This window comes from Cyclopterus lumpus, chromosome 15, assembly GCF_009769545.1.
Source record: "Cyclopterus lumpus isolate fCycLum1 chromosome 15, fCycLum1.pri, whole genome shotgun sequence".
Taxonomy (NCBI): domain Eukaryota; kingdom Metazoa; phylum Chordata; class Actinopteri; order Perciformes; family Cyclopteridae; genus Cyclopterus; species Cyclopterus lumpus.
Window position 1 is genome coordinate 23,449,152 of NC_046980.1, and position 23,830 is coordinate 23,472,981.

Consider the following 23,830-nt stretch of genomic DNA (forward strand, 5'->3'; position numbering starts at 1 on the left):
ACAATTTATTTGCATTCATCTGCATACAATTAAACAATACAACATATTGTCCATCCAATAACACATTGACTCCCCAGAACGAGTCACTCATATGGCCGTAGAATGAACCCATCGTAAGGATACTGACAAGAGACGCTGGGTGCCCAGACATACGTAATCCAGCTGTCAGCGTGAGACTGGTTTTTTCAATGGAGCGACCGTGCTTTCGTCATCAACCCGGTACAACCGACATGCTACCTTTGTCCCGCCCCCATTTCCCTGTAACACCGGCGATATGTTCCTTTCTGGGATTCCCTAAGAGTCTATGTGATAACAACATTTCACAAATGCAAAAACACCTCAAATTTAAACTGTCTGATATGTTTTTTTGTGATCCACAGTTCTATGTTACGCGTAAAGCGACGCGTTTGGTAGCCTGTCAATCAAAACTGTGTCATCAAGCTAGGTTGAGACCGCAGAGCTTTTCCACGTCAGTGTGTTTACCAAGACTAGATTGACAGCTGCAGGAAGGAGTTGAATTTATTCACTTATGGGGCATTTTATTGAATAGTGAATACACAAGTGGAGTTTGGAAATATTACGCTATCACGCAGTGGAATGTCCGACATTTTTATTTGGTCCGGTTGTCGTAGTGAACTGAACTTTGGTCTTCTTCATTCACTGTTGGCCGGCTAGCCTGCTAGCTTGCTTAACTAGGCTAGCATTAGCTACAGCAGGACTCCGTCTTTGGAATAGCAGCCACACACAGGTAATACATTTATTTCCAGAGAAGAAGAAAGGCCTACTTGTTGATTTGACATCAGACGTTTGCTTTTTTAAATCAAGGAAATAAATGACTGTTGTTTGAGAGGGCAAACACAGAAGACTCCTATCATTAGCCAGTTGACACGCTAGCTCAGCAGCTAGCTGTGAGCTTTCTGAGCAGGTAATATATGAATATATATATATATTATTATATATCGCAATGTGTTAACTCTTCAGTCCGCAGTAAATATGAATGATATAACGTAAGTTGCCATGTGTTTGTACCAGAGCACTCAGCAGTCTCTGCCTTGCAGTGTGGAGGAGAGCTAACCTGTTAGCTTCCCCTCTGATTTAGCGAGCTAGCTTCGTTAATCTAATCAGTTAGCTAGCTCACCTGACAGCTAACTCACTGAACTGTACCCCTCGCTGCTGGTGTCTGCCTGTATTGTGTTGCATGACACGTATTGAGAGTTTAACTATAACGATGTTAGCTTCACGTTGGTGAAGTCTGGAGCTCTGGTACCAGACCGTGTCTGTGGCGTTATCCGTGGAAAGTTAACGGTTCAATGTTGTCCCGACCAGCTGGTTAACCACCTGTTAACTAGCTGGTTGTCTAAGAGAAGGGAGGACTGCTTGAGATTACTCAACAGCGTGCAGTCGTCCATGTGTTCATCACGAGCCTGGTCGTCGGTGTCCTCAGAAAAAAAACAACTCATGACCTGCCCAAAATGAACTGTTCCACAAGCACTGAACATGTGGAACGGTAACGTGACTATGCTGGAAAGGCCCCCATCATGCACATGTATACGCTTCTGATCTGTAATGGGAGATATGTCAACAGTTCAGATGATTTTGTCTACAGTTTAAATAAGTAGTATGTGTTTATGGAAACTCATTTGGAGAGTGAGCCTTATTTTCTTGTCTGTAGACCCACACATCCAACACAATGGTCTTCCCATTCCGAAGGAACCCTGCAGAACCTGTTCACGTTCTCCTCCTGCAGTGTAGCAGTAGTGAGACAGCACACAGTGACTGTATGTTTATACTAATTCAATTACAGAGTCGATCTTCTGTTACACTGTTAAAGCATATATTAAAAGGATTACAAGTCAATTCAATTCAGTTTATTTTGTATAGCCCAGAATCACAAATTACAAATGCCTCAGAGGGCTTTACAATCTGTACACATACGACATCCCTGACCTTTGACCTCACATCAGATCAGGAACAACTCCCCAAAAATAGAAAAAAAAGTTTACGAAAAAAAGGTAGGAACCCTTCATGAGAGCAACAGAGGAGGATCCCTCTCCCCGGATGGACAGATGCAATAGATGTTATGTGACCAGATGAACAGAGTTACAGAGTTACAACACATTCAATGAATATGACAGAAAATAATAATAATAATAATTAGTAGTAGGCATGGACCACGATCCAGATAACGTGACGAGTAAATTGTGACGCAGGCAGTTTGCTGTTGTTTAAAGCATTGAGGCTCGTTTTCCAATGTTTTCCTGACTCACTTAATTGGACTAAGTCTACTGAGACTGCAGTGTACACTGTGCAGCTGTATTATATTGGAAAATATATCAGACCTGGACATGGAAATGGTGGTTTGAAACCTAATCCCTAGTAATATCTGTCTCTCTCTCTCACAGTCTTATCACCTATAAGCCTATCACGATGTCTCAACGTCCAAACCTCCATCCTCTTAGTATTTTGAATCGTCTGTTCACCATGAATTTAAAAGAACATGGCCTCCGCCACCTTGACTCTAAATTCCTAAATCTTCCTGTAAAGTAAGAGTATTATCCTGCATGGCTTTCATGACACAAGGAACAAGGTTAATCCAACCATTTCGAGGTGTACTGCTTGTCAAATATGAACAGCATGCCATTTTGATTTTGTTTGGTTATCCTTATTGGTTTTAGGCATTGTCAAGGTACACATGGAAATCCGCTGTTTGGTTGTTCGATTCTTTATCTATTTGAGGTTGATAGTTCTTAGTTTGACTTCCCTTTCGTATACTTATTGCAGATTTTCATAGAATATTGAATCTAAATGATTTCTTATCCATAGTTTAAAATGTATTCCGTGGTACGCACATGAATTGTTTTAGCCTAGACAAATATGTTTGCCATGAGAAACGATATCATATATTTTCTAAAGTACATTATTTATAGTAGTGTGTGTGTGTGTGTATCAATGACTCAAAAAAGAAAGTTTCATTCATTGATTTGTTGGTTGCATGATTGATAATCTGCCCCTTAGTAATGTTTGCTAGAATGTTGGTTTCTGAATGGGTAATGCATGTATGCATGGTCCTCCGAACCAGCATCACATCTCCAGAGGAGCTGAGACGACAGCAGGCGGACTGATAGAAGAAATTCAATGCACAAAAATAGTTTTTAATACGTAGTAGAACATTTCTTTCTTCCTATTTAGCGAATCATCCCTTTCCCCCTCTGCCCATTGTAGCTCGTATGATGCCCGTAGTTGAACTGGGGGCCCTGATCCGCCATCATAGATGTAATATACTGTATATACACATATAGGTTGTGCTGGGACAGATTTGGCTCAAATATAAAATGTTAGACCTGACGACTGTGAATCCTGATATTTTGACATGATAATGTTCTAACTGTACTGTTACATATAGAGATAATAATATAAGTTGTGCAGGTTTCTGCCCCAAACCAACCATCTCCCCCTCTGTTCTTCTCTTAGAAAAGCAGCATGGTGGACAAGAGTATCTACATCGTCCAGGGGGAAATTGGCACCGTTGTTGGAGCTATCAAGAGGAACTCCAGATGGAATACGCACACTCCACTGGTGAGTTCAACACTACACATAAAGAGTTCCAATGAGATGCACTTCAGACATGAACACCTACTGGTGAGGTACGGTAAAGCTTACCTACACATGTATCCAGTCACACGTTTTTATTTGGCAACTTCATTTCCAATACTGTCAAACCGATGCTTCATAACTCGCTTCATGATGACTCTGATGTTGTGTTGGAAGTTACATTTTGAAAGGACATGTTTTCAGTGAGAATCGTCGTAAAGGCCACAATAATCGCTGACTAATTCCTCATCTTTGTAGTTGACTTAGTCATAAATGACCGCATGTATCAGGGCTAACGGCGTCAAGAACAGCTTTTGGCTGCTTCGGTGTTTTCTCATTTGTGTTATTGTATTAAAGGTGTTGTTTTGACACTTATTTGTAAAAATGAAAGTCAAATCCGAATACAAAAATGAAATGTAAATGTCCCTTTGCTCATCACTCATGCGTATCAAGAACTGGATTGAAGTCCACCTGTTGCACATTCATGACGTTTGTTTAAGGCCTTTTCAAGTCCTGCAGCAGCTTCCTTTGAAGCCCCGTATGCAACATGGACTATATATAATAATAATAATATAATATTCTGCTGATAGGTCATTATTAAGGATCTTCACCTGCCTCAATTCTTCCATTTATACAAAACCGAATGACTTTCAGTGTGTGCAAAGTACAACATGTGCATCTTAAGAAACACAAGATGACTCGCATGAAGGGTCCATAGGCTAACAGATAACAGTGATTTAAAAGCAAATCTTAAAGGTTGGCGAGGGGAGCTTATACGAGGAACTCAAGAGCGGTCCTAACATTCAACTCTGGGGCTCTCTACATGCTACCAAAGAGGAAACGTGCTCACCAAAGCTTCAACCTGACAGATGCACTGAGAACAACTGCAAGGCTGGAGCAGATACACCAAACCTCAAGAGTCCACAATCCACCGTGTCAAAAGCTGCACTTATGCCTACTATAATGAGAGGAGAGCGTGTGCATTCAATAAAAGGTCATTTGTGACTCTGAGAGGTGCCGTTTCCGTGCTGTGATTTTTGAAACACACTTGTTTCCCAGGACTCCCGGAGGTTGTTATTAAACATATTTGCCAAGATTTCTGCAGTCAATGGAAGTTTGGAAACTGCCGAGTAGTTCTTGTGGATAGAAGGTTGGAGGCCAGGTTCTTTGAGAGGAGGCACTCTTGAAGTCATGGACACAGCGTAGAAAAGGTGTTCACTGTATTGAGCAGACAGGGAACACTTCTTATATACATTAAGGGGCATGACATCAAACACATCCACTAGTTTAGTCCCCATACTTCTTATACACATTAAGGGGCATGACATCAAACACAGCCACTAGTTTAGTCCCCATACTTCTTATATACATTAAGGGCCATGACATCAAACACATCCACTAGTTTAGTCCCCATACTTCTTATACACATTAAGGGGCATGACATCAAACACATCCACTAGTTTAGTCCCCATACTTCTTATACACATTAAGGGGCATGACATCAAACACATCCACTAGTTTAGTCCCCATACTTCTTATACACATTAAGGGGCATGACATCAAACACAGCCACTAGTTTAGTCCCCATACTTCTTATATACATTAAGGGGCATGACATCAAACACAGCCACTAGTTTAGTCCCCATACTTCTTATATACATTAAGGGGCATGACATCAAACACAGCCACTAGTTTAGTCCCCATACTTCTTATATACATTAAGGGGCATGACATCAAACAAAGCCACTAGTTTAGTCCCCATACTTCTTATACACATTAAGGGGCATGACATCAAACACAGCCACTAGTTTAGTCCCCATACTTCTTATACACATTAAGGGGCATGACATCAAACACAGCCACTAGTTTAGTCCCCATACTTCTTATACACATTAAGGGGCATGACAGCCACAAGTTTGTCAGAAATAAAACAGCTGAAAAGTTAAAACGACACCTTCTTGCATCTTCTGTCAACTTTGTTACAGTAATTCCAAATATGGATTAATTAGTGTTCAACAGGTCTCGATATTGTTCGTAACACTTTTATTGCAGCCACAATACTTTCAAGTGGTGTAAATCACATGTTTCATTAAGATCCAATATTATATTGATTCTTTGGAAAAAGATACACTATTTAATGATATCACATGATATCTGCTAGCATACAATTTAAATTCAAATCAGGGGCCTGTGATGGATAAGAGATGATATCAAAATACATTTTGAACTCACTAATTGGCTCTGTAGAAAGGAGGTTGGACATTGGTGATATGTGTCTCGATGATATCACTTTGCATTATTAATATTGATCTTTTCTTATTGAATATGGATCCATAGTTGAACCCATTGAACTTCCCGTCCCATGTTATGTGACAGACACAGCAGCTGTTTCCCCTGTAGAGGATTCCCACGCTCCAGAAGCTGCCTGTACACCAATCTTTCATCCGCTGATGTCTTGAAACACATCAAGTCATGAGCGCAGACTCATTTATCTGGTTTCATATTATCGTGCATTTGCCAGGTTTACCACCCGGTAATGTTGCTGATTTCACGTTAAGCTGATTAGGTTAGTTGAGTTATGCTCTTGAATTAAACTCTTCCTAAGAGATGCCGCAAATGTTGTTTTCACAAATGTTTTCGTTGCGTTCAGGTTCATCAACGTTTTCATATGTTTCTGTAATTTGAAGTCAAAGTTCATCATTTCAACCTGACTATCACAGAGGATATTTAAAAACTGTCGGTATTACTAGACATTGTTGGTTTCATATCAAACATCCACTTAATCCGCCCTGAGACTGAGCATTAAAGTAAGGAATTAGATTGAACTACTCTCATTCCACACTGCCATCATGTTCTCATCACGTTCTCATCACGTTCTCATCACGTTCTCATCACGTTCTCATCATGTTCTCATCATGTTCTCATGTTCTCATCACGTTCTCATCACGTTCTCATCATGTTCTCATCATGTTCTCATGTTCTCATCACGTTCTCATCACGTTCTCATCATGTTCACGTTCTCATCATGTTCACGTTCTCATCACATTCTCATCACGTTCTCATCACGTACTCATCACGTTCTCATCACGTTCTCATGTTTTCATGTTCTCATCATGTTCTCATCACGTTCTCATCATGTTCACGTTCTCATCATGTTCACGTTCTCATCATGTTCACGTTCTCATCACGTTCTCATCACGTTCTCATCACGTTCTCATCACGTTCTCATGTTTTCATGTTCTCATCATGTTCTCTCTCTTCCCAGGACGAAGAACAGGACCCTTTACTTAACAGCTTTGGCCACCTCAAGGAAATACTCAACCACATCCAAGGTAGGTTGGGTTTAAGGGGACGGGATCCGTACCAGTTTGAAGGGAGTAAACCGAGCAGTTTGAGTGACAGCTGAGACAACATGAACCCAACAGCGCTCGGCTGTAAGTCGGGTTTGAAAAGCAAAAATACACAACATACTTTAAGTTGGATTCTTACACTTTTAATCAAAGACCGCACAGGAGAAAGCATGTCTTCAAATTTTCCTTGTTACAAACTACATCGGCTCCGGGGAGCAATTCGGGGTTAAGGGTCTTGCTCAAGGACACATCGACTAGGGCCAGCCGGGGATCGAACCACCGATCCTCTGATTGAAGGCCCTGTAACCACTGACCCACAGTCACACGTCACTTGAATACACCTCAGCGACTTAAGCGTGTGGCTTCAGGGATACTTCACACGCCGTGTGAGAGGGCGACACGTTTTTAAAGGCTAATATCATAAAGAAGGTTTGGAGCAGGAAAAAGCTGACCTCCGATTCATCGGCAGATCTCGTGAATCATATGCACACAAATATGTTGAGCTCAAGTGGCCCTCACACATCAGACATAGCCTCTAGTTGTGCTCAACGACGGATAGACATGTAGAATTACTACATTACCATTCATCCCACTGGAAGCAATAAAGGAAGTGATGCTCTCTGGAGTACGGATGGCTTTCATCCACACTAGTACGATTATCAATACTGCTTATCGGTTCTGTTCCTTATCGGTTCCTTTTGATTATTTAGTGAGGAGAAAAAAAGACAATTAATTAAGAAAAATAATCGACGTGGCTTTATTATTCCTGTATGTAAATAAAGTCTTTCTTGATCAGCAAATACAAGAAGTTCCCAAATCTATAAAATACATTCCTAGCTCATCAATCCTGTGATTATCTCTCATTGATTCTCCTTCATCTTGTGGTCCGACTGTGTATCACATCACTAACGTCACCTGCTGCTCCACAAGCCGACTGATGTTCTGCTCGCTGGTCACATGATGACCTGCTGCTGTTTCCTCCTTTTTTACAAGTGAGGCTTTTTTATCGAGTTTGAGACGACCAGAGTTCTCAACATCTCCCGGAGAACCACGTAGAACCACTTTGGATCTTGGTCTCCTCTCTGCCACGATGGGATTCTCCATCGTGGTGAGGCAGAGAGATGGAGAGAGGAGGGCGTCTCACTTCGGGACTAATAAAGTACCGATAGCAGAACCGAGAACCGGGGTTCGCTGGGCATCTCTATTCAGGAGTAGTCTGGGTGAAGGAACGGGGTGTAATGCGTGTGGTGGTGCCTCATAACACCCGTTCCTCTGAGTCCAGTCCTGCATGTTGTCACGTCTTTGCAATGAGAGCCCTGGCAGCTCCCACAGCCCTGCAGCTCCAGCGGTAGAAGTCGTGAGCAATGGGAAAGATGCAGCAGCCTGAGCCCCCACCGCTGCTGCCTTCCTCCAGGGAATGCTGCTGCCGCTGTGAGATGGACAGGCGCTGCTGGCCGGGGAGGAATCCACCAGGCCGGTTAACCCTCCGCTTGCCTTGTGCTCTCCTGTAACCCTTTCCCTCCAGCCCTTGGATCACAAAAGACTTAAACCCATTCCACTACACTTACTGTATTTGACCAGAATGGAAGTCGGCTATCAATTTGAATGTCTTTTCTTTTTTTCTGAACATTTGCATGAAGTAATGAATCCATGTCCAGGATGTCTGAAAGCCTTGTTGCCTCCATAAGCCCAAATCCCCCGTGCACCCAGTCTGAAACGTTACATCCAGGCCCTGATGAAAGACAAAATGGAGATCAAATAACAGCAGCAGAGCTCAATTCTGTGCTCGACAGACTGATCAATTTGTTTTGTTTTCCAAGCAGCATAATAACTTAATAGAAACAAGGCAATATTTTGGTAGTAAATCTTGTGGGCGTTGCTGTGTTTTGCTGCTGCGTTGAGGCTTCACAGCGGCCCAGCTGTCTGCTTAACGAAGGCCCGGTAATTCCATTCACTCTGGTGTGTAACTCCGCTGTCTCTCACAACTAAAGCCAACCAGCAAAAGAAATCCGAGTTAGTCCCCACAAGGTTTCTCTCTCCGCTTATTGTTCCTTTCCATATTTCTCTGTCTGGCTGTCTCACTGCTCTGTTGTAACGAGTGTGATTGACAGGACCATGTGCCACGGAGCTGGAGAGTGGTGCAGCTGGAAGTATATCATCTGCAATTTTAGTTGGGTAAATATAGCAGGGAGTCTTGTCAAGCAGAGAGATAAATTGTTCTGGGAAAGGAAGTCTTGTCTCTCTTTTTTTGGAAGCAGGAAAAGAAAAGAAAAAAGTTTCCTTCTAAAATGCAAAGTCCTCCGCTCTCGACTGCTGAACAATGAGCGCTCAGTTGAAGGAGCCGACAGCAGGCCATGTGTTGTGATGCTTCAGCTCCACCTTGTTCAGGCCGTCAGGGTCTTCAGGCCCAGGAAGCAGGCGCCTTTCCTCTGATTTACACGGGACGCTTTGGGTAGAGCCTGATATCTAATGCCCCGACCCTAACCTCATTACACCCGAGAATCATGGCCAGCATCTGTCTCTAAGGAGGAACCGCACCACTAAATGTACTGAAGCCGTAAACTAAACTACCAGACTGCCCTTTGATGGAACGCATCAATGCTGATGTCGATGTTTACATTTCTATATGGCTCAAAATGCTACTGTTTTAAATCGGTCCTAATCTTCAAGGCCAATTCTGAGATGGAGTCCACCGCTTGGGACCAATCTACGTCATGAAATTAAATATCCCCCCCACTGCATCTACTGTTGTTACGTGGTCAGTAACCGCAGTGTAGCATTACCATCACAGCACGAGCCTGTTCGGAAGCATTACGTCTTTTTAATTTGACTCCTTAAGCGGCCGGCTAGTTAGCTAGGTAGCGTTAGCTTGCTGCCTCCAGCTGGTTACAGAGAACGAGGGAGGCGGTGGAGACGGAGCACCAGGGTTTCCTCCTTTTTGTCCTGTTTACTAACCACAAAGTTTGAGAGCCACAAAATGTTGAGGAACGAGAAAAACTCTTGAAACCGTACACCACCAAGTGGAGCTAGGTACCCATCCACGGCGTGTGCGTACCACTAAACCCACATGAAACTGGATTGATTGGTAATTACACGCACGCCTTGTTCCTGGAGTCCACATATTGTTTACAAGTTCATATTAGTTTGATTATTGTTACGATTCTGACATTTTGAACCTTAATCTAACATGCCTCGTGGTTTGCCATGGCTTCATCAGTGGAGAATAGTTAGCTGACCAGAAAGGGTTCAGAACAACACGATGAGCCACAGAGTTACTTCTCATTCAGGCGCCACAACAAGCAACTGGTTTGATTTGTTTCTGCATAGCACAAACTCCCAAATAAAAGAATGAAGAAATACAGAAAGTATTCTTGATTTGTCCTCCCATCTGAAGCATGGTTCTGAACCTCAGATGGAGTCTCTTGCCAGACGGGTCTCTCCCGTATAGGATTGTCTTCACACAGACAAATCTGTCTCAATCTCTTGTTGAATAATTCCTGGCTTCATTTCATTGCCGGGCGATACCTCAGAGAGTAAGAGAGCAGCCTTTCAGTACGACGTACTTTGTATTTCATCGCCTGCTTTTTTTTTTTTTTGATCCTGAAGTCACTGAGCCTCGGCTTTTTTTCTTCTTCCAATCTTCAATTCTTTCCTTCGACCCTCCTCTCCCATCAGCCCCCTCTGCTGCAGCGAAGGTCAGATCTTTGACAAGTCTGCAGGAGAAACAGTCTCCTCCTAAATCCCTTCATTTTTATTCATACAAATACAGGTTTAGAGCCCCCCAGATACAAAGCCAGAGTGGCCTTTTGACTGACAGCTTTCTTCTTTTCATCCAAACACTAACGAAATTCACAAGCACACCTCTAATTGACTCGCATCACCAGCACGGCACCGGCGGTAGATATCAGGGGCCGCGGCCGTGGATTTGCCGAGCGAAACATCGTGGAGGATGATTCGATTACACTCCAGCTGACCTTTACAATAATTATCCTGCAGGAGGCAGAGCTAATTTGGCGTGGAATAGTTGAATTATGACAAACAATACTATATATTTTTTAACGATAAAGTTTGAGGCCCCAACATGTCTGAACTCCTTCGTTGACTCGGAGGCAGCACGATAATGATGCCGGTGTTTTGAGCATGTTTCCACACGGCCTAATCCATCCATTACTGACGAGCTCCCTAATTCATCACATTTTACCGTTGTGTCCGTCGCCGAGAGAGAACGCACACATGCCGTCTACGTCGGTGTTATTTCAAGGTCAAGCGCCAATGTGCGTCGCCTTGGTCCCCCAGCTGTGGGCGGGCCTCCGGGGGGCTGCTGCCCCAGCACTTGGGATCTTCTTGTGGCCTTTTACCCCTCCCCCCCCCCCCCCCCCCCCCGCCTCCCTCCCCTCATTACAGCCTCTCACCCCTCCCTTCCTCTTCACTGCCACCTGATCTTCACACATATATCACTCCCAATTGAACCGGCAGAAGGCAGCTGGCAAATGCCGAAGAAGAGGAACTATAATTCATGTCGCTCAGCCACTTATGCAAATATGTTTACTCATGAAGGCATTCTGAGCAAGGAGAATCTGCCTCACGGCAATTCTTCGCATGTCTGCCGCGTGGCCCCAGTGCGCCGTAGCTTTAAGCACGAGATCACGGGTTACATTCTCCGTCCTGCTGTCTGTGTTATTTTTATGACACGGTCAAAAGACAATAAACTGGGCAGGCGTCGCTTACATTAATGTATTGTCAGATTGGGGTGTTGGCTCGGCATAGCACCTAGATCCATTCATGCTATGATATTTATGACAAAGAAAAGCATTCACATTTAAAATCCTGTATTTTTGCTTGGAAGATTTACTTAATCAGTTATTCTGGAGGCTCCAGTTTTAAGAAACTATTTTCTCAAAGATGTGCCTGCTTTCTTATTTCGATTGACAGTGTGTTCGTTGACCCGCTCATGCTGACGGGACCTGAGTCTAGGGTTAGTCCAGTGTAAATAAAAGAAAACAACATAACAACTGCATTGTTAAAGGAACGCGTTTTGCCCTTTCTTTTGTTACTGGTTGCTCTTGAGTTCAAAGATGGAAGTCAGTGTGCCTTTAAAACTATGGAGCCAATACGGGAACACCCGCTAAGTTTCTTTTGCTGTTGATCTCGTGATTTATTTTATACCCTTTTTTAAAAATGAATAGCTGGTATTAATCTTGGACTATATGACCTTTCCAGTGTTATGAAAATAGGCCTAACATAATGATTCATTTGTCTTATCAATTCATGTAACGATTGATTCCTCTTCTTTTTGTAAAAACCTCCTCAAGGTGACAACGTGCTCGTTCACATTCGAGAGGGCACTAGCAGCACATGTTGACAACGAAACAATGAATTATTATTGGGAATCTTGGTGATTCATTTTCTGTCGTGTGACTAATTGAATTGACTACAAATGGAGGTTGAGTTAAATGAAAAGCAAACCTTTGGGAGACCTCCGTTCCCAACTCGTTCTACAGAGTCACCCGGCTATGAGAGCAGGACTCGAATGAATCAAACCCGATGCCGTGGCATCACAGAGAATATAAATACTGTTTGCATTGGTGTGCACTTGTGATTGATGGTTGGATTATACAGGTGTTATACAGTGGCAGGCCTTTGGTCTACCGGCTGGAGAATCCCCCCACCAAAGAGAAGGATGATTAATAGGAGTTGCTCCCCCTCCCCAGACAGGCTGCCACCTAGTACTGGTTAGTAGCTGTAAATCTGGCCAGTTAACAGTGCCCTAACCGGGGACTGACAGGCAGGGCTTAGGCCCCGCGTGAAGAGGGGATGCAACTGTTGTGCTGTTTCAGAGGCTCTCGACAAAGTGCTGAGTGGATGGAGCGTCCCAGCAGAGGGCTATTAATCATGCTGGCTGTGATGTCTGTTTGGTGGGAGGGGGATCGGTCCCAGGCAGCGGAGGGTGAGATGGGCGACAGGGTCCAGGGTGGAGGATATGGATGTGCTGACGGGAACAGTGGGCAAGATGTGAGCAAAACAAACTAGCCCCCATGAGCACCGAGAGGGAGGTGGAGGGCAGGCTGGGCCTCGACTACACCAACGCGCTTTGCTTTCACACTGAAGCCAGCTTACACGCCATTTTGAATCTTTGATTGGTCAGTGCTTCTGATCTCAGTCACTGGTGAAAGTATTGATCCTGATTGCATCAACCCAACGTACTGCTCAAGCAGTGATGGTACAGAACTCCTTCAGAGGCTTCGACACCCCGAAGGAGTCACAGTTTGCTCGAGTAACAAACACCAGCCAAAGGCACAAGGATGTGGTGCTTTTCATTTATTTAGCACGCGGTCCTCCTGCTGGATGCTGAAGTAACATCGAGCCCACGGGCAACTTTAGGAGAATATGTTCATTATATGTATCACAACTGGCTATAAAACTTAAGAAGGTTATAAAAGCTTTTTTTCCTCGTCTGCATGATCGGCACATCTGAGAGATGCGTCGTGATCACGTTTGATGTGTTTCTATTCACGTTCTTCTTCAAGGGTCGCTCTCGCTCTCTCTCTCGCTCTGTCTCTCTCGCTCTCTCTCTCTCTCTCTCTCTCTCTCTCTCTCTCTCTCTCTCTCAGGTGGGTCTTCCAGATCCAGCGTTCCATTTGAGGCCACCGTCGTGGGACTGACTCTCATGCCAATCAACCCGTTGCGCTATCCAGCAAATGTTGCTAACTTCTTCCAACTAAACGTTTCCAGACTGTTAGATTTAGTTCCACATCAGTGTTTTCGTACTTTTACCTTTAAACTAACGTGTTACAGCTACATATTCAGACCCCTTTGACCTTCTCTTCCAGCCCTGGCCCACTGAGTCCGATGGATCAGTGCAGGTCTAGACCTTCTCTGAGTTGTCAGCTGTGACTCTGTGGTGAGGATTTAGTGTTTTCCTCTTCGCAGCGTGGATTCTGTTTTAATGTTCTGTTAAGCATATTCTTACGAGGTGGTAATTGGGGTTCAGCACGAGACAGACAGCCCAACCCACACCCGCCTCACTGTAGCTTACTGCAGAGCTAGAGAGCTTTGAGTTGACCGTTGCTTTAATTGCTCACGCTGAGCTCTGATCATTTATAAAAGGGGTATTGAGGAAGGGTCTGAGACGTATCAACACCGCTAGCGGCCGCTCATCACCGGAGGTCTGCTCTAAAAACAGCCTGCTGGTCTGCAGGTGGTGACATGTTGATCGGCCGAACAGCATTTTCAAGATCGACTACACAAGCTGGTATTGACAATTTCTGAAGATGCCGAGTGTCGGTTTTCAATGTGTAAATGAGTGCGCCTCTAAATTTAGCCCCAGCTGAAGGCAGTTAGTGAGCATCTGAATTATTTTGACATGTCTGAGGTTTTCTGCTTTGTAGGCTCTGAGTAGCATATGCGTTTTGCAGTCAGCGTTATTTTTACATTCTTTTAAAATCTAATGTAGTAATTTAGGTCAATGAAACAGACTAAATCCATATAAGTTGTTTAGTGCTGAACGTTGGAAATAGTAGCTTGACAAAATGATGTTAAATGTAAATTCACATTTCTTTTCAAGAGCTTTCAGTAACCTGACAATTCAACAATATCCATCTGACTATCATTGTTTTCCTTAAAGTGACCCATTGTTTTTATTGATACTGCTGTCTAATATCTAAGTGATTGTGATCGGTCAAAACACTATTGACCTGCTTTGGCCATTCTCGGATGATCACGTTGCACCTCGTGCACAGCAGGAGCAAGTCAACATTGGCCTCACCTTAATACAACTGGACATTTTATATCCCTCTTCCTGCTGTCAGCCATTTGGCTAAAATGTCTTCCCTTTATTAACAATGATCAGGCTAAAACTAGCTTGAGCTGCCAGTCTCTAGACTTCTCAAAGGTTCATTCTGCTGCACGTTTCACGGTCTGTTAAAAACAAATCTTGCTAACGTGACTCTCGCTAGCCGTGCTAGCGTGAAAGCCACTTTGTTTGTGTAGCTTAGGTTCACAATTTATTGCTGGACCAAAAGCCAACATAAATAATGCTAATGTCACAGAAGTGTAGCTGTGCTGTGTGCACGCTGCCGTAAGTCCCGCCTACTTAATGGCGTCGCCACCATTTTGGTATGTTGCCTTGCTGGTGGGTATAAAATGTGTTTGTGAGAACGGACTAACATGGGTCTTTTAAACCCGCTGCCCTGTATTCCCGTATTGACAGTTCTACACGGTAAAGTCCTGTAAAGTGGGCTTCACACTGTCCTGCTGATCATTATCATAAACATACAATGTTCTGCGGCGTGAATCACAATGGAAAGTCAACGCTAAAGAATAATCTCCTGAGTAGAACAGCAAAGCTGGTCAAATCAAAGCACACACACTCCACTAGCTGAGTGTGTGTGTGTGTGTGTGTGGGGGGGGGGGTTATTTGTGGTAGAAAATAAGGGCCCATATTAGTATTTCGGAGAGGTCCCGTCTTGCTGTCTTGCTTGTGTGGCGCTCACATCCTTAAGCCTTTGGTGTCTCAGGGTGAATCCCACACTGCCTTGATGGACTGGGTTAATAAACCTCTCAGCAACCATCCCTCCCACACACACCGAGCGCGCACACACACACACACACACACACATGTGGAGTCTCTCGACACACACAGCTGCTTGTTATTTCATGCCCCATAAGGGTGCTGTGACCACGGACATTGTAATACACATATCCAATTAGCTAAGCATTGCATCGCACATTGGTCTCCAGCTGGGATTCTCACAGTTCCACACATCCTTCTGGACTTGTAGTCTCTCATCACAAAGTGGTGCTTTTTTTCATTTGAAGCACAATTGGACCATTAAGTTGTATCATTTATTCAAGCAGATTGTTGTTGTTTCTTCTTAGTTTATCTTGTCTCTTAATATTGTTGTTGTTTATGTTATTTGTATTTTGTATTTGTATTCCTTTTTCCTCCTTTATTTAGTCAGGATAATCCCTATGAGATTTTGAATCTCATTTCCAAGGAGGTCTTGGATCACATTTATTATAGGGATATTTTAGGATTGACTAAAAGACACAACATTGAGTGCATTCTGCCTGGTCATCTAAATTATGTATAAATGAACATAAAAAGCATTTTGCCACAAATTCAAGTGTTTTACACTTGACCAGTGTGCACCTGCCCATATTCAGAAGATTTATAAACCATTATAAACAAAACAATGAGGCTATTTATTAAACCAAACATATTGAAATATGCCGATTCTAAAGTGTTACAACTTCCATAAAGTGATGCGTGGGTCAGGCTTTTAGAAATATGCGCCGCACCCAGCTGGCCAACCGGCAAAATATGCCTTTTTCCACCCGATCCAACGCCGCCAACTGTATGCATTAGTGGGAAGGTAATAATGTTCTTTATTGTTGAACAGCAGCAAAACAATGAAGTATATATTAAAGACGTGAACTGTCTCTCTCACACACGCCCAGAAATAATGGATCAAGAAGACCTTTTCTTCTTCTTGAAGAAACACCAGCAATTGTCCAACCGGTGACCAGAGGGTGTCAGCCCTATGATTTGGGCCTTTTCAAATTATTATTAGTTTCCCTTTGTTGGCTGAAATTATAACACAAGTTAGTAATACATATAGCCTTAGTTTTTGTGACGGTTGTCAAATCTTCTTCGTCATCATCTGTCTTGCTGAAATGAACACGTGACGATATTCAGGCTTATTGAAAATGGCAACGCTGATTCGAGTGAAGTCATTTGACAAACTCTGCACACCATCCATTGGGTTGTCATCCCCCTCCGGTTGGACTTTGGAACAGGACACTGGCACAAGGCACTCGCCTCTTGAGTGGACACACAGAATTAAAAAAAGCCGTCCTATTTCTGGGCTGCAGCTGGGGCTTTAAAACGAGTGTGTGCCGTAAAGGTGACGTGGGTCAAACATGTCTTGTTGAGGGATGGTGGGGAGGGGGGTGACTGGTGGGTAGAGGAGGACCGTTTGAGGGGTGATTAAGCAACTGGACATATTTCATAGCACTAATATTGAATGAAAAAGAGGTGACACATTCAGCAGGAGTGCTTTAAACCTGTTCTTAAATAGAGTGGGATCACGGTGTGGCCGTGCAGCTGACCACGAGACATGCTAACAACCTGGGACAAAAACAAGGCGTTGATTGCTCTGCAAGCAGAACAGGCCTGGCGATGTGTACGGCCCTGTTCAGGGCCTCTGGTTATTCACAGCTTCACATGCACAGAGATGTGTGGCCTGGACAAAGGTGTGTTCACCTTGGTTGCAGAAATCTACGGTTGAAGGATTTCAACGATTAGGAATATTGAATTCACTAATCGGTTTGTTGGTTTTCTGTGAAAGGGGAATTCAATCTGGCACAAGATGTTATGTAGAAATGCATATTACTTTTAGTTTCAGCCATCAGCCCATTCTCAATGATAAATATGAACGCCAGGACGAAGCGTTGTTCGCATGGAAACAGCAGTGACCTTTGACCTTTTGAGGGATGACCACCTCTCAGCCGTTACCCTTTGGTACGACTTACATCCAGCAGGTCGGTCGTGAGGCTTTGGCTCAATTCTCCCAACCGAGTTTCCGTTTGCAAAACCTGTAACACAAAATCCTTAAATTGTTAAAATAAATCTCATAAAGCACACAACATGAAGCCATCTCTATCAAATGACATTGTATCTGCTCATCACTAAATTTAAATTGTTATAGCATTTTCAAATGGAATGATTATTATTTCAAAGACATTAAGATTTGATATAAGGAGCCAGTTGATTTGTGCCATTGGTGGCAAAATGAGTCCTGAAACAAAGGATCGTTCCATTCTTGTCTCTACGGGGGTGCTGAGTCTCTTACAGTTCTTTACATAGATTTGCTTGCTTCTCCCCTGATAAATCATGAATTTGTGGATTAAATATCATCCTAGTAATTATACTGTTTATTGGAATTTTAAAATAACTCTTCTGCTTTCAATCTATCTCTTTAGCGTGCGTGAAAGAAATCACCATGTAGACGAAATCTACATCTAAATGACCAGGACCATCGTATCGGTGTCTTGGTGATAAGCTGAATATCTACAACATAAAGCTCCTGTTTGGAGATCGACTACATTTACCAATCAAGATCACTGTCAGAGCGCTTCATATATCCTGAATATATGAACGCTAGAAACAGCTATTTGCTGTGTTTATAACTGCTTTTTTCCGTTTGTAATTATAATGTATCTTAATGTTAAGATGTTGGCCATATTACCCAGAGGATTGTTTTGCTGATGTTTACATTCTTCTTGATGCAAATTTAAAAAAAATTAATGCACAACCTTCATTTTAATATTAAGGGGATTATATTCTTTACTGGAAATAGTTTTAAAATAACAACATCAAGACACTAAAGCTACAGAAATGGTTGATGAACACATACATCCCCAAAGGTGGTAACGATGTAGTGAATATCATTTGGAGATATTGACCCCATTGTGCTTCATAATCTCTGTGTGAGACGGGCAACACTCCTCCCAGTCTGACCAGTGCCTGTATGCACGAGGCAGATATGCAGATATGTCCATGTTGGTTTTTAACTGTAAACATTCCTGCTAAACTGGCAGGAAGAGTGCTGAAATGTTACTAAATGTACCTCTTGTGTTGTGCGCCTGGGAGGTGTCTTCTGGTGTCTGGCCGGGTTGGTCCACACAGGATGGTGTTGTGGGGGGGTCAGACGCCGAGGTCAAGGGAGACTGAACTTGTGAACTGGTGGGCACCAAGTCAAGTATAGGTCAAACTAATCCAGGGCTCAAAGCACAGATTCCTCTGAACTCAACAAGGCAGATGTATTGGCCTGGGCTTCATAATGTCTCTTCTGTACTGTTTCATACACTGAGTAACTCCAAAAAGAAAAGGGTACACTGTGGTGCACTACATCTGAGCCCACGCTGGTATAGACAGCTGTAATGGTCCCAGTCAGAATCATCTTTGTGTTACAAAGAGTGATTTTTGGGCTACTTTATTAGGTAGGGATGGACCGATCCAAGTGTGAGTCCTCTGATGTTGGCTATCTGCTGATACTTTGACCAATCCAATACTTATATTGAGCTAAATGTTGATTAAACATCTGCCACATAAAGATAATCGCTGTAGACTACTACATTGGGCTGAGCTTACTTTTCACAAACCATTTTTATAGCATCTTTCAATACTAAGTTACAGTAGAATCCAGAACCAATATATATAGATATATAAGAAGATCAACTAATTATAATTAATTAACAAATGCTGAAAAGATAAAATATAGAAGTGGACTTAAAAGAGGTCAGGCACCCAGACTAGATGAAGATTGTAAATGCTGCTAGTTCTTGGCCTAGAGGGGGTCATTATATCTGATTGGGAGTCATTCAACTGCAGGAAGTGGTTGAATTTCAGAGAGGTAAGAGGTAGTAATACAGGAAACATTTATTGGAACACGCAGTTGCGTAACACTGATATTATGTGTAGGTATGATTTGGGGTAGCAGAGGAGGGGACCCACAATGGAACCCTGGGGGTTAGGGTCTCACAAAAGAGAGGAGCTAACAGGAGGAGGCATCTCTGAGCAACACTGAGAATGACCTGGGGGACAGATGAGGGATGTCCCCATGCAGAGCCACACTGATGATGTCAGCATTGTGTTTCAGAAGGCTGACATTGTGGTCTGTCAAAGGCTGAGCGGAGGTCAAGGACAATTTAAAATGGACTAGAGACTTGCATCTGTGGCCAGCAGCAAGTCATTGGTGACTGAGGCCATGTCCACACTACTACGCTTCCATTTCACGCATGTCTTTCTGCTATGTTTGCACTGACCACACTACACCGGAGTTTTAGAGCAGTAAAAATGGTAAATGGACCTGTACTTGTAGAGCGTTTTTTTTAGTCTTCCGACCACTCAAAGCTCTTTAACACTACATGACATCATTCACCCATTCACACACTGATGAGAGGAGCTGATAGGAACAGGAGACATTTTGGGGTTAAGTGTCTTGCCCGAGGACACATCGACATGGGCCCAGTGTACCTGAATCGTCACGTGAAATGCATTTCCAAAGGAGATTAACGCGTTTAAACGCGTAGCTGAAACGGACCGTCTTTATTTTAAAACTGAGTTTTAAGTGTGGATGTGTCCTCAATGTCCTCACAGTCCAAGTGGATGTGTCCTTAATGTCCTCACAGCCCAATATGGATGTGTCCTGAATGTCCTCACAGCCCAAGTGGATGTGTCCTCAATGTCCTCAGAGCCCAAGTGGATGTGTCCTCAATGTCCTCACAGCCCAAGTGGATGTGTCCTCTATGTCCTCACAGTCCAAGTGGATGTGTCCTTAATGTCCTCACAGCCCAATATGGATGTGTCCTGAATGTCCTCACAGCCCAAGTGGATGTGTCCTCAATGTCCTCAGAGCCCAAGTGGATGTGTCCTCAATGTCCTCACAGCCCAAGTGGATGTGTCCTCTATGTCCTCACAGCCCAAGTCGATGTGTCCTCAATGTCCTCACAGCCCAAGTGGATGTGTCCTCACAGCTCACTTGGATGTGTCCTCTATGTCCTCACAGCCCACGTGGATGTGTCCTCAATGTCCTCACAGCCCAAGTGGATGTGTCCTCAATGTCCTCACAGCCCAACGTGGATGTGTCCTCAATGTCCTCACAGCCCACTTGGATGTGTCCTCTATGTCCTCACAGCCCACGTGGATGTGTCCTCAATGTCCTCACAGCCCAAGTGGATGTGTCCTGAATGTCCTCACAGCCCAAGTGGATGTGTCCTCACAGCCCACGTGGATGTGTCCTCAATGTCCTCACAGCCCAAGTGGATGTGTCCTCAATGTCCTCACAGCCCAACGTGGATGTGTCCTCAATGTCCTCACAGCCCACGTGGATGTGTCCTCTCTGTCCTCACAGCCCAAGTGGATGTGTCCTTAATGTCCTCACAGCCCAATATGGATGTGTCCTGAATGTCCTCACAGCCCAAGTGGATGTGTCCTCAATGTCCTCAGAGCCCAAGTGGATGTGTCCTCTATGTCCTCACAGCCCAAGTCGATGTGTCCTCAATGTCCTCACAGCCCACGTGGATGTGTCCTCAATGTCCTCACAGCCCACTTGGATGTGTCCTCTATGTCCTCACAGCCCACGTGGATGTGTCCTCAATGTCCTCACAGCCCAAGTGGATGTGTCCTCAATGTCCTCACAGCCCACTTGGATGTGTCCTCAATGTCCTCACAGCCCAAGTGGATGTGTCCTCAATGTCCTCACAGCCCAAGTGGATGTATCCTCAATGTCCTCACAGCCCAAGTGGATGTGTCCTCAATGTCCTCACAGCCCAAGTGGATGTGTTCTCAATGTCCTCACAGCCCAAGTGGATGTGTCCTCTCTGTCCTCACAGCCCAATATGGATGTGTCCTATATGTCCTCACAGCCCAATATGGATGTGTCCTCAGAGCCCAAGTCGATATGTCCTCAGAGCCCACGTGGATGTGTCCTCAATGTCCTCACAGCCCACGTGGATGTGTCCTCTATGTTCTCACAGCCCAAGTGGATGTGTCCTCTATGTCCTCACAGCCAAGTGGATGTGTCCTCTATGTCCTCACATCCCACGTGGATGTGTCCTCAATGTCCTCACAGCCCACGTGGATGTGTCCTCTATGTCCTCACAGCCCACGTGGATGTGTCCTCTATGTCCTCACAGCCCAAGTGGATGTGTCCTCTATGTCCTCACAGCCCACGTGGATGTGTCCTCTCTGTCCTCACAGCCCACGTGGATGTGTCCTCTATGTTCTCACAGCCCAAGTGGATGTGTCCTCTATGTCCTCACAGCCAAGTGGATGTGTCCTCTATGTCCTCACATCCCACGTGGATGTGTCCTCAATGTCCTCACAGCCCACGTGGATGTGTTTTCAATGTCCTCACAGCCCAAGTGGATGTGTCTATGTCCTCACAGCCCAACCTGGATGTGTCCTCAATGTCCTCACAGCCCAAGTGGATGTGTCCTCAATGTCCTCACAGCCCACGTGGATGTGTCCTCTATGTCCTCACAGCCCACGTGAATGTGTCCTCAATGTCCTCACAGCCCACGTGGATGTGTCCTCTATGTCCTCACAGCCCACGTGGATGTGTCCTCAATGTCCTCACAGCCCACGTGAATGTGTCCTCTATGTCCTCACAGCCCACGTGGATGTGTCCTCACAGCCCACGTGAATGTGTCCTCAATGTCCTCACAGCCCACGTGAATGTGTCCTCTATGTCCTCACAGCCCACGTGGATGTGTCCTCAATGTCCTCACAGCCCATGTGAATGTGTCCTCAATGTCCTCAGAGCCCACGTGGATGTGTCCTCAATGTCCTCACAGCCCACGTGGATGTGTCCTCAATGTCCTCACAGCCCAAGTGGATGTGTCCTCTCTGTCCTCACAGCCCAAGTGGATGTGTCCTCTCTGTCCTCACAGCCCACGTGGATGTGTCCTCAATGTCCTCACAGCCCAAGTGGATGTGTCCTCTCTGTCCTCACAGCCCAAGTGGATGTGTCCTCTCTGTCCTCACAGCCCAAGTGGATGTGTCCTCTCTGTCCTCACAGCCCAACGTGGATGTGTCCTCTCTGTCCTCACAGCCCAAGTGGATGTGTCCTCTCTGTCCTCACAGCCCAAGTGGATGTGTCCTCTATGTCCTCACAGCCCACGTGGATGTGTCCTCTCTGTCCTCACAGCCCAAGTGGATGTGTCCTCTATGTCCTCACAGCCCAACGTGGATACTCATCCTGGTACTTAGTGACATTACCATTTAGCTTCAGCTGTAGTTTGTGTTTTCTGCCAACTCGCATGTCAGCAAATGTTGTCATGCACTAAACTAACACGGTCACCATGGTTACCAGTGTCCCTGTGAGCATCTACCAACCACAACCATTTTAACTTTTACGCTATCAGGACTGCTGAGTATTACAGGGTGCTCACATGAACTTGTATTTGTTGTCATGAGGTTTTGTGACTACTACCCACCACTGTACTGCCAGTGGACCCCCGACAGGCTACAGCTGTAGCGATGCTAAATCAGTAGAGTCTGTTGTCTCTAAATAGATTCACGTGGCCGTTGTTGGACAGATTGTAAGATGTGACAGTTTTGGTATATTATCACAGTATTAGTGATTTTAGTAGTAGTCGTTTCTGAAGAATCCAGTGGATTAAGTCGAGGTTTATAGAATATATATCCTCCATTCATCTACTGTGTTACAGACAGTACACACTGCCCATGCCATTTTCTTTAAAGGTGACAAAAGGGATAACCAATTGTTTTTCTGTTTATCAGAGGTGACATGACCAGTGGCGCAAGGGGGCGAGGAGGCCCTGTGTTGCCATAGCTAAATATACATCCCTGACAGCTCCATAATAGGTTCCAGGAAGTTCAGTCGAAAATAAAAACAAAGCAACATTTCTAGCTGATTGGCTTTGAAAGGCCGTTTTTCCTTGCTGAATGGGAAAAATGTGGACTTCAGCATTCCATGGCCGTGATGCCAGTCGGATTGGATAGGCGCAGCCTTGCGTGTGCAGAACGAGCTCGGTGCGAGGGAGACGCATCGCACTGCAGAAACAAACTTTATGGAAAAGAATCTGTCTACATGTTTGAAAGAGCTAACGGCAAACAAAAACAACAGCAGTCGTTGAAGCTTTGCACATTTGCCAGTTTTGCGATGCACATCTTTTTGAGTCTTTATCCCAATCCGATGTAATTCTCTCGACATTTATTACGTTGACACTTTTTTGTCGTGTAGGACATTGAAGAGCGTGAGGCCCACTATTTTGTGGTTTGGAGCTAATCCGTGTAAAGTCTGTAGCGTAAAATCACTGGAAACCAAATACTGTTGGGTATCTTTTTACTTGACACCAAA

At 44.3% G+C, this 23,830-nt stretch overlaps 1 protein-coding gene across 5 annotated transcripts in view; it reads left to right on the forward strand.

Annotated features, from left to right (window-relative positions):
• Positions 1-457: 457 nt before the first annotated feature.
• The window catches only part of gbf1 (golgi brefeldin A resistant guanine nucleotide exchange factor 1), a 76,875-nt gene continuing 53,502 nt past the window's right edge, over positions 458-23,830 (forward strand). For all 5 annotated transcript variants that reach the window (XM_034551442.1, XM_034551443.1, XM_034551444.1 and 2 more), the window contains exons 1-3: positions 458-748; positions 3,472-3,576; positions 6,857-6,923. In XM_034551442.1, the coding sequence (XP_034407333.1) occupies positions 3,481-3,576; positions 6,857-6,923 (163 nt within the window). In that variant the 5' untranslated portion in view covers positions 458-748; positions 3,472-3,480. The remainder of the gene's footprint in view (positions 749-3,471; positions 3,577-6,856; positions 6,924-23,830) is intronic.